The 11,299-nt window shown below is 38.1% G+C and overlaps 1 protein-coding gene across 1 annotated transcript; it reads right to left on the bottom strand.

Annotated features, from left to right (window-relative positions):
• Window positions 1-7,407: 7,407 nt before the first annotated feature.
• On the bottom strand, window positions 7,408-9,698 carry LOC145164034 (uncharacterized). Its single transcript, XM_079082760.1, has 2 exons — window positions 8,575-9,698; window positions 7,408-8,224 (listed from the first exon to the last, which is right to left on the bottom strand). The coding sequence occupies exons 1-2, from the start codon at window positions 9,696-9,698 to the stop codon at window positions 7,408-7,410; spliced, it is 1,941 nt and encodes a 646-aa protein (XP_078938886.1).
• Between the last annotated feature and the right edge of the window lie 1,601 nt (window positions 9,699-11,299).

Genomic DNA, 11,299 nt, shown 5'->3' on the forward strand with positions numbered 1-11,299 from the left:
AGAGAGGGGAAGCCATGAAGGGAGCAAGGAGATGTTTGGGATTTGAAGGCTTGCTTTCCATTTAAAACACTAATTTAGCATTTCCTCACAAACCTGAAAAAACAAAAAGTGTTTTCCACAAATAAACAAAAGTGATCAAAAAAACTTTTTCATGTCTTTTGTGTTCTGAAAACTAAACAGTCTTTTCCTCAAATTTGTTCCACTCACATACATAAGAGGTCAAAAAGACTTTTTACCCAAAAAAACAAACACAACCTAAATGAATTTAGCAATTGAACAAAATTAACTCTAATTTAGCAAGCTACAATTAACTCTTATTTTGAAATTATAAACAAGCATAACCTATTGACTTCCACATTTTCTCGATACGCCCAACTTGCAATACTCACAAAATGAACAAGGACCAATACGAAAGAAATTTTGAAAAGTTAAAAGTTATATAAACAAAGCCAAATAAATTGATTTACACATTTCATAGATATTTGACAAATCAAAATTTTCAAGTATGTGTTTTCGAGGGACAAATTTCGATTCTCTTAATTTGAAGAATATAATATGCTAGACAAAATTAAAAGTCAAATGAATATAGAACCTGAGAAAGAGCTACTGTACTCCAAAAATACAGAAAGGGCATCATGAAAAGGCAAGTTACGGTTTTGCTCCAATCAACCTACAAGTATATGTTTTTGTGTGAATTGCAATACCAATAGATACAGGATTAGGCATGATCGATTCCATCTCCATTCTCCTTGTCTTCTGTGTTGTTTAGAAAGTGCTGTGATTTTGTTTTTCCCAAATTGCCTTCACAGTTGCGCCCTTCTTTGTAAGCCTTACTACTGGTGACATCATATCTTCACTGCCTCATCCCTTAGATTTTGGTCAGTATTATACTTATTTTGTTGGAGTTACATATGTTGGATAGAAGATGGCAGTCACATCCTATTTTGGTCAAGATCAAAGTCAGTTAAAATCAGGCAAAATCTGTCAAAAAGTCAAATATATCAAAAAATTCAAAATAAGTGAACAGTAAGTCAAAAGTAATCAGAATATAATACCTAATGTGAACTTTATTACTCTATTTGTTCTTCTCTCCTCCTGCTATTCGTCTCTCTATCTCAGTCTCTCCCTCTGGATAAGCTTTTATCTTTTCTCTTCCCTCTCGCATCCATATCTCATTCTCTCCCTCATTGTACTGTTGTTAAACACCAGAATATGACTTTTTATGGTTATTTACTTATTTGCTCCCTGATTAATCTCCACCTAGTACCATTAGTCTCTAGACCCTTGTTGGTCCAATGAATACCATCAAGCCAACTTTACAAACTTGGTTATGTCATATGATGTTCAAATGAAATTAACGAAGACATTTTATTTATGAAAACCATGTAACTTCTAGTTAAACTAATTAGTAAGTTGGTGTGTAAATGTTCCAGGCTGTTAAAAGTTGCTTTGACATTCAATCCTTGTTTTTGTATATGAACGAGTTAGGTAGCGTAGGGGGTATATAGCATCAAAAAAAAAAATATTATGACTTGCCTACAATCTTTGGCAACCCTCTTGAATTTGAGTTTTATTGTATGGAGTTTGGTGGAAGGTTAAAGTATTATGCCAATGTAGGAGACTAGAAGATGGATGAAAAAATAATTGTTAAATTGAACCTGGAGTTTATGGCCAAAGTAAATATAAAAAAGAGAACACTTTTCAAGTATTTTAAATTTACCTTTACTTTGTTTTTTGAAATTAAGTCAGGGTAACTAATTCCACATACTTTGAGATTTTTCAAAGTTCTATTGGTGTTTGTATTTGAGTTTTCATCTATTTCAGGTAAACAGTAGAAAATAATTTATTGATGTAATTAATTTACCAATGTTATTTTCGCTACTTTGTACATTTATTGGAAATCCAAGTGATGGGAAAACTTGTTAAATTTCACCTGAAGAGTATTCAACAACAGATTTGTCCTAGACTACTACTAGATTTTCCAGAAGTGAAGCTTGTAAAAGGATATCAATCTTCACTAACTTATTTTTTTTATCTACTACATAATGATTTAAGAAAACATATGAGAAGTTTCATCATAAAAAAGGCATTCAAATAAAAACATATTATCAGGATGCATATAGGGAACATGACAAAAGAAAAGAACTTTGAATGTAGGTTAATATCAGGCCTTGGTCAACAGATTTGAAACATGGTGCATTGTTGGCCTTTCGTGTGGATTGGAGTTTAAACATACTCTTGAGAGATTCAGTACTAAATTAACTTGTTTCTCAACTTGTGGTGAGGGAAGTGGAATCCGACTATCTCCAACATTTACCAACACCAGATAATCAGCAGGCAATGTTGGTAGTTCACCAGGATGCTTTCCCATGATCACTTCTAGTACAACAATCCCAAAGCTATACACATCACATTTCTCGGTTGCCACCATCGTATAAGCAAGCTCTATATCCAAAGAAACATAAAATAAAAACCAAAAAAAAAACTATATTAACCTCACAAGATTCTAACATAAATACATATATGTACGTATACATATTTATATATGTCATGAAATTTAAGAAGATGTAGAACCAGAATCACAAAATTACTTTACCTGGCGCGATATAGCCGTAGGTACCTACGATTGTGGTCCAGTTGGATGAGTCTAGCTTTAAAAGCTTGGATGTACCAAAATCAGAAATATGTGCCTCATAATCAGAATCAAGAAGGATGTTGCCAATGGAAATGTCTCTATGAATTATAGGAGGTGAGCAGTCGTGATGCATATAAGCTAAACCATTAGCAACAGCCTTTACAATATTGACCCTTTTCAACCAATCCAATTTTTTTGCTAAGACATCGCTCCTTAAGATTGATCCAAGGCTTCCCTTTTCAAGGTATTCATAAATCAAAAATGAGTGGCGGGCATGTGAGCAATATCCATAGAGTTTCACTATGTTTCGATGTCTTATGTTCGTTAATGCTCGTACCTCATTAAGGAATCCATTTTGATCAACATTCTCAGATGATGAGTGAAGTTTGTTAACAGCTAAAACATTGTTAGGCTGTAGCTTGGCTTTGTACACAGTCCCATATCCTCCGGTCCCAATCGAGTATGCTTCATCAAAATTGTTCGTTGCTTTCAAGATTTCATCATACACTACTCCTCCATCGAAACTTGTTATGGAGAAATAATCACCACCTTCTTTGTCCAATGGTTTCTTTGGATAATGTCTCGTTTGTTTTCGATAAGCAATGAGGCCACACATGAACAAACCAAGTAAAATTACCCCAATAAGAGGGAGCATAATTACCAGGATGAGTTGATGATGAAAGGGATCATTTTTCTTCTTATAGATTTGACTTGTACAAAATTTTAGTCCTGTAAAATTACCACACAAACCTGAATTACCATGTAAGCATGCATTTACAAAGTTGGAGCAAAGGGGAACTGGACCTGTGAGCTCATTGTTGGACAGGTCGATGTCAATCCCACTAGGCAAACTTGTAAAAGCGTTTGGAATAGAACCAGATAGTCTATTGTGAGAAAGATTCAACTTTTGTAGATTTTTCAAACTTTGAACTTCAGATGGTATCTCTTCTGCGAGCAAATTCTGAGATAAATCAAGTTCTGTAAGTTGAACCAATTTACCAATTTCAGATGGAATTTTTTCAGTGAGTTTGTTATTACTAAGATTCAAGTAGTGGATATGTTCCCATTGACTAATACTTCTTGGTATTGACCCACTTAATCTGTTTGTGGATAGGTCGAGTATTTCAAGGAGTTCTAAAGATCCGAGCTGTGGAGGTATAATACCTGAAAGTTCGTTATTAGCCAAGGACAAATTCAGCATACTTTTCATCTTCCCAAACTCCTTTGGGATTTCACCAACCAAATGGTTTGAAGAAAGATCAAGCCTTTGTAGTTGAGTTGAATTTCCAAAGTCTGGTGGTATGCTACCACTGATATTGTTATAGGCCATCACTAAGGCTGTCAAATTCTTGCAGTTACTCCAGTTTTGAGAAAGTTCCCCATGAAAATTATTGTGACTGATATCAAGGTATTTTAAGTGTGGATAGATGCCAAAGCTGTTGGATATATCTCCAATGAATTGATTTTGATCAAAACGAGCGCTTATTAAGCTAAGGCAATTCTGTAAACCTCTTGAGATAGGTCCAGTGAGTTGATTACTATTTGCTGTGAACCTTTGAAGCTTTCCACCATAGCACAAATCTTCAGGCAAATTGCCAGAAAAATTATTATTCGACAGATCAAGCAAGTCTAGATTTCTCAATCCTTGTGGAATCGAACCAGATAATTTATTTACACCAAGGTACAGACTCTGTAGGTTGCTGAGGTTTGCTAGTGATGAAGGAATAGAACCACTAAGTTGATTGTCACTCAGACCAAGATTAGTGAGAGCCTTCAAATTCCCAAGTCGTGTAGGAATGAAACCAGATAATTTATTCTCACCTAGGTACAGAACCTCTAGGTTACTCAAGTTTGCTAGAGATAAAGGAATAGAATCACTAAGTTGATTGTAGCCCATGGAAAGTATACTCATAGACTTCAAGTTCTGAAGTTCAATAGGAATGGGACCAAATAATTTATTCTTAAAAAGATACATATGTTGTAGGTTGCTGAGGTTTGCTAGTGATGAAGGAATAGAACCACTAAGTTGATTGTCATTCAGACCAAGTTTAGTGAGAACCTTCAAATTCCCAAGTTGTGTAGGAATGAGACCAGATAATTTATTCTCAGCTAGGTACAGAACCTCTAGGTTACTCAGGTTTGCTAGAGATAGCGGAATAGAACCAGTAAGTTGATTGTAAATGATGGAAAGTTTATTGAGAGACTTCAAATTCCCAAGTTCAGAAGGAATGGGACCAGATAATTTATTCTTAAAAAGATACATATGTTGTAGGTTGCTGAGGTTTGCTAGTGATGAAGGAATAGAACCACTAAGTTGATTGTCATTCAGACCAAGTTTAGTAAGAGCCTTCAAATTCCCAAGTTTTGTAGGAATGAGACCAGATAGTTTATTCTCAGCTAGGTACAGAACCTCTAGGTTACTCAGGTTTGCTAGAGATAAAGGAATAGAACCACTAAGTTGATTGTAGCTTATGGAAAGTGTATTGAGAGACTTCAAATCCCCAAGTTCAAAAGGAATGGGACCATAGAGTTGATTGTCGTGCAAAGAAAGGACTTTCAAGGATGTTAAACTACCCAATGATGATGGGATTATTCCAAAAAACTTATTCTCTGAAAAGTGAAGGTAGACAAGTTTGGACAAGAGTCGGATTTCTGGTGGAATGGTGCCAAAGAAGTTGTTCGTACCGAGATCAAAATGTGTAAGATTGTGTAGCAAAGAGAATGGAAATTGGTGGAGTGTACCGTGTAAGCCACATGAACTGAGCTTTAGCCTCTGAATGCTCCCATCAGCATTGCAAACTACTCCAAACCAAGAACTGCATGGAAACGATGCACTAGAATTCATAGAGAGGGGAAGCCATGAAGGGAGCAAGGAGATGTTTGGGATTTGAAGGCTTGCTTTCCATTTAAGAAGAGCATTGGCTGTTGGGGTTGAAATACACTTTTATTCAGAACTAGAACAAAAGAGAAGAGCTGACGCGCTCAATATTACAAGAAAAAGAAACAACCCTCTAATACTCACTCTAAGTATTACACACAACACTCTCTGTTTTGTGGTGTCTTACAACTGAGGTTAGAGCCTCTATTTATACTTAAACAAGCCTACAATTACTACTGCTACCATTTATTGTGTTCATTATGTGAACATACGAAGTTGCCATTTGAGTTCTTATTGTCAACAAAGGAGGCATTCATTTGTCAACAAAATAGGGTGGTACAGCTACTCATGGCAGGTTCACACCCAAGTAGGTTTACATTCACATTCTCCCCCTTAAACCTAACTTGGCTCGAGATTCGTCACTCCGATCATGTTTCGCATTTCACCATGTTTCACGTATGCTAAAGCCTTTGTAAAGATGTCCGCCCGTTGATCCTTCGAGTTGACATATTCCACTATAATTTGCCCACGTTCAACACATTCTCGTATGAAGTGATAACGAATGTTAATGTGTTTGCTTCGACCATGAAACACAGGATTTTTCATCAATGCGATTGCTGACTTGTTATCGACATATAAGGTGATAGGCATAATATGATGTCCCGTGAGCTCCTTCACGAGATTAGCAAGCCAAATGGCTTGACATGCTGCTGTTGTAGCTGCCATGAACTCGGCTTCACACGTGGACAAAGCAACAGTCTTTTGCTTTTGGGATTGCCAAGTTATCGCATTCCTTCCCAGATAGAAAATCATTCCACTTGTGCTCTTGCTATCAACAGGGTCACCTCCAAGATCATTATCGGTAAAACCAACCAAATCTTCAATTTCACGACCTCTTCCATAGTTGATTCCATAATCAACGGTTCCTTTTACGTATCGCAAGATGTGTTTCACAACTTGGAAATGCAAAGTGGTTGGTTCCTCCATGAAACGACTTGCAATTCCAACCGAAAATGACAGGTCTGGTCGAGTGTGAGTCAATTACCTTAAACAACCTACCACTCGCCTATATTCAGTTGGATCAACTTTTTCACCATCTTCATCCTTCTTGACCTTCAACTTAGGTTCCATTGGTGATGTTGTCGGATTGCAATCCAGCAACCCAAATTGCTCTAAAATTTTCTTTGCATAAGCCGTTTGTCGCAAAGATATTCCCCACTTCTTTTGCGAAACTTCGATTCCAAGGTAATAAGAAAGTAATCCCAAGTCATTCATTTCGAATTCTTTCTTCATTTGTTCTTTGAATTCGACAACATCATTAGTGTTCGACCCGGTAATGATCAAGTCATCAACATAGACACCAACAATAAGAATTTTGTCTTTTGAGTTCCTTTTGTAAACAGCTGGGTCTTGTGAACTTTTTGTAAAAACCAAGCCTTTTTAAGCTTTTATCCAAACGAATGTTCCAAGCTCGAGGAGCTTGTCGTAGACCATAAAGAGCTTTATGAAGCTTGAACACCTTATGACTGTTTGCTCTATCAACATAACCTTCTGGTTGGGTGACATAAACCTCCTCATTGAGATCTCCATTGAGAAAAGCCGATTTGACATCGAGATGGTGGACAACCCACCCATGTTGAGCTGCTAAGGCAAGAATGAGCCTTACGGTGTCAAGTCGTGCTACCGGTGCAAAAACTTCATCAAAGTCGACTCCTTCCTTTTGTACAAATCCTTTTGCTACAAGTCGAGCTTTATGCTTCACCACTTTTCCCAAGTTGTCTTTCTTCACTTTAAACACCCATTTCAAACCGATTGCTTTGTGTCCGGATGGCAAATCGGTAAGTTGCCATGTCTTGTTCTTCTCGATTGCATCCAACTCTGTTTGCATAGCCTCCTACCATGCCTTAGAGGTTACCGCCTCTTTAAAACTCAAGGGTTGATCCGCTGCAATCATCAACAATTCTCCGGGTTCAAGGAACACATTTTCGGTCTTAGAATAAATATCGGTTAACGGACGCAATCCCCTTGGCCCAATCTCACTAGAAGGGCTTTCCATATGGGGCGAGGTTGAAGAAAGCGGGGCTGAGACAGTAGTATGTGGAGCTGGTTCAGGCTCGTCAAATTCAGCATATGGTTGTCCAACTTGGATAGCATCGATTCCTGGACTGTTTGGTTGTTCCGGATTGATTTCGGGGTCATTTTGAGGTGTTTCGAGGTGTATTTGGGGTTGTGGTTCAATTATGTTAAAGGTCTTAGGAGTCGCCATCTCTTCTTCTTTGTTTTTGTACCAATTCCATTCTTCTTTTTCGTCAAAAACAACATCGCGACTAACTCGCAACTTTCGGTCTTGCGGATCAAACAAACGGTTGCCTTTAGTTCCATCTTCCACACCTAAATACACCAACTTCTTACTTCGATCATCAAGCTTCTTCAAGTGACCACCTACAAGTTTAGCAAAAGCAACACAACCAAAAACTTTTAGATGTTCAAGGTTGGGCTTTTTGCCAAACCACGTTTCATAAGGCGTCTTGTCGGCAAGTACTTTTGTTGGCAGACGGTTGAGAAGATAAACTGCATGTCTAACCGCTTCTCCCCAAAACTCTCCCGGAACATTTCTACCTTTGAGCAGACTTCTTGCCATGTCCATAACGGTCCGATTTCGCCTTTCTACAACTCCGTTCTGTTGAGGCGAATATGGTGTCGTAAGATGCCTTTAATTACCATTTTCTTCACAAAATAATGAGAATTCTTTTGAAGTGAACTCTCCCCCTCGGTCCGTTCGAAGTGTCTTTATTTTATAACCCGAATTCTTTTCAACCATCAACTTGAACCGTTTGAAAGCGCTCAAGGCTTGAGACTTCTCCGATAGCATGTAAACCCACATCCACCGGCTAAAATCGTCTACTAAAAGGAGAAAATATTTACTCCCTCCAACAGACGTAGGTGTGATCGGACCACATAAGTCCGCATGAACAAGTTGTAGAGGTTTTTGAGCCCGAAAAACTGCATGATCCGGGAAAGGAATTCGGGTTTGTTTGGAAAGAACACACCCTTCACATACTTGGTTTGGGTGCTCAATCTTTGGGACTCCGATTGCCATATTCTTTTCGGACAACTTCTTAAAATCGACCCTTTTCCCAAAATAGCGACGGTTGAACCATCCCCAAATTTCACATGGCCCGTAACGTGCTCATCTAGTTCCCGAAACTTTGAGCGGTCTCCCGTCATGTGATTGCTAGCACCGTTGTCGAGATACCATACCTCAGACTCGACTCGACTTTCTCCCGATGCAAGAAGATTAACACAAATCTTCTCTCTTAGAGACACTTTTTTGTGTGCATATTCTTGTGAGGTTGCCATCATTAAAATAGGCTCTTCTTTGTTGGCTTGAGTGAGGTTTGCCTCCTCACCTCGATTCTTGTTTGGACACTCCGAAGCATAATGACCAAATTGTTCACAAGTAAAGCATTTGATTTTACTTTTATCCTTTCGAGAAGGATTATGGTCATTCCGATTTGTATTGCACTCGCGACCACCTCCTTGGCCACGTCCACGACCTCGGCCTCGTCCCCGGCCTCGGTTACCATGTCCTCCTCGTCCTCTTGAAGTGTTTGACGAGTTTCTCTCACCAGTTTGCTTCGAACGAGATGCCCACTCGTCATGTGTAAGTAATAGAGAAGGTCCTTCTTCTTTTTCTCCATAGCTTCGAAGTCTCTCTTCATGGGTCTTAAGACGACCCACAACTTCTTCCACCGTCATATTCTTCAAATCTCCGAATTGCTCGATCGATGTTACGATTTGTATAAATCGTATCGGTACGGCTCGCAAAAACTTCTTCACAACCGTAATTTCTTCAATCTTTTCACCAAGAGATCGAATACCTGTTACGATAGTATTCAATCTCATGGAAAAATCATCTACCGATTCACTGTCTTTCATACGGATCACCTCGAAGTCACTTCTCAAGGTTTGAGCTTTAGCCTCCTTGACCCGATCGGCTCCCATGTGCATCATCTTGAGCGTTTCCCATGCTTCTTTAGCTGTGTCCTTCTCAGCTAACATCAGAAGTACGTCCTCTGGAATTGCTTGATAAATAGCCGCAAGAGCCATCCGATCTTTACGTTCGTCCGTTTCTGCATTTTTAATTACATCCCATACTCCTTGTGCTTGTAAATTCATTCGCATTTTTATGGCCCAGACCGCGTAGTTCATCTTCGTGAGCATTGGATAGTGTAATGTAACGCTACCGTCTTTCCCGGTCCTTTGAAAACTTTCAACTCCGGCTTGAGAAGATGACGAGGTTGGTGTAGTCATTCTTGGCATATACTTGGGCAGACACGAGTGAGAATATTTTTTTTTTTTTTTTGAAGTACGGGGACCAATATGAACTTTTCAGAAGTTCAGGGGGCAAATAGAACTTTTACAGAAGTAAAACAGGGGCTAAATTGAAATTTTTCTGAAAAACGGGACCAAAATTGCAATTTTTCTGAAAAACAGGGGCCAAATTGCACTTTCCGGAAGAACATGGGCTAAACTGCAATTTCCAGAACTTTGTTCAGCTGCTGACGTCACTGCTGATGTCACTGCTACAGTGCTGCTACAGTACCGTCTTCTCCGGTGAACCCTGGTTTTTCCGGCGACTTTTCCGGCAGATTTGACCAACTTTGACCGGTGATTTGGAGGCCTTCCGGTGGTCAAAAAATTCAAAAAAATATATTTTCGGAAACCTCAGAACGATACCTTTCCAACGGTGTACTCCGAAATTGTTTTTGAGACAAAAATATTTCGACCAAAAACAGAGAATGCTTCCCCCGGAGCTTAACCAAGCTCTGATACCACTTGTTGGGGTTGAAATACACCTTTATTCAGAACTAGAACAAAAGAGAAGAGCTTACACGCTCAATATTACAAGAAAAAGAAACAACCCTCTAATACTCACTCTAAGTATTACACACTACACTCTCTGTTTTGTGGTGTCTTACAACTGAGGTTAGAGCCTCTATTTATACTTAAACAAGCCTACAATTACTACTGCTACCATTTATTGTGTTCATTATGTGAACATACGAAGTTGCCATTTGAGTTCTTATTGTCAACAAAGGAGGCATTCATTTGTCAACAAAAGAGGGTGGTACAGCTACTCATGGCAGGTTCACACCCAAGTAGGTTTACATTCACATTGGCTTCGTCGAAAGTAGCAGAAGCAAAATTTGGTATGGGGGAGAGTGTGATGATTAGTAGAGCTAGAGAGAAAAATAAGAAGTTTAAAGAAGACATTATTTGCTTTACCATGTTGGTTTTTGAAAAAGGATGATTTGCATGTCCTAATGACCTAATCTATACTTGAGCTAGCCTTTTCTGTTTTTTTTTTTTTTTTTTAATTTTTTTTTCGCTCATCAAAATAACAAATAAATAAGGCAATGCCATATTTTTCCACAGAGTGTCCTGTACTGACAAGTCATTGTCATATTTTTCCACAAATGGTATTTCTCATGGAATTTTGGAAATAACCGAAGGTTAATAAAGAAATTAGCTATGGTGTTAGCAAGAAGACAGTTGTATCCTATGTGAATCATTGAATTATAAGTGTAATATTATTTCAATCCATTTGGTACATATTTATATATGTATTTCATTTAATTCTAATTGAATGGTTCAATCGTAAAGCAAATGTACCTATCAAAGTGATTATATGTGAAACTTTGTATAGTTGGTTCTGAAATCAAACTGATTTCGACTACTATTGTTTCATATTACATACCAAAATAATTTAAAATAAATAAATA

This window comes from Lactuca virosa, chromosome 3 (genome assembly GCF_052849685.1).
Source record: "Lactuca virosa cultivar CGN04683 chromosome 3, Lactuca_virosa_CGN04683_v6, whole genome shotgun sequence".
Taxonomy (NCBI): Eukaryota; Viridiplantae; Streptophyta; class Magnoliopsida; order Asterales; family Asteraceae; genus Lactuca; species Lactuca virosa.